The sequence below is a fragment of the Merops nubicus genome, unplaced genomic scaffold, assembly GCF_000691845.1.
Source record: "Merops nubicus isolate BGI_N331 unplaced genomic scaffold, ASM69184v1 scaffold15199, whole genome shotgun sequence".
NCBI lineage: Eukaryota > Metazoa > Chordata > Aves > Coraciiformes > Meropidae > Merops > Merops nubicus.
Genome location: NW_008631783.1, coordinates 3,718 through 3,969, shown reverse-complemented (window position 1 = coordinate 3,969; position 252 = coordinate 3,718). Strand labels below are relative to the sequence as shown.

General features: G+C 67.1%; 1 protein-coding gene across 1 annotated transcript in view; it reads right to left on the bottom strand.

The window, feature by feature from the left end:
* Window positions 1-89: 89 nt before the first annotated feature.
* LOC103780057 (serologically defined colon cancer antigen 3 homolog) overlaps window positions 90-252 on the bottom strand; it is a gene marked incomplete at its 5' end in the record, with an annotated part of 3,446 nt that continues 3,283 nt past the window's right edge. The window contains one exon of the mRNA XM_008947705.1: window positions 90-183. Coding sequence (XP_008945953.1) covers window positions 90-183 — 94 coding nt within the window. The remainder of the gene's footprint in view (window positions 184-252) is intronic.

Genomic DNA, 252 nt, shown 5'->3' with positions numbered 1-252 from the left:
GACCGCTCCGCAGCCTCGGTCCGCCGTCGAGCCCAGACCGAACCGTTCGTGGTCCCCGCACGGAAGCGAAGTTCTGCGTCCTGTTTGGGTCACTGCCCGTCGTCCGGCATTTCGGCAACTCTGTCTATGGATCTGAGGAGCTCGGCGACGAGCTGCAGGGACTCTGCTCCCGAGACCAGCTGCCTGCAACGGGGGAGAGACACCGTGAGAGTGAGGAGGCAGCCGGGCAGCCCGGAACCGGAGTGGCGACGG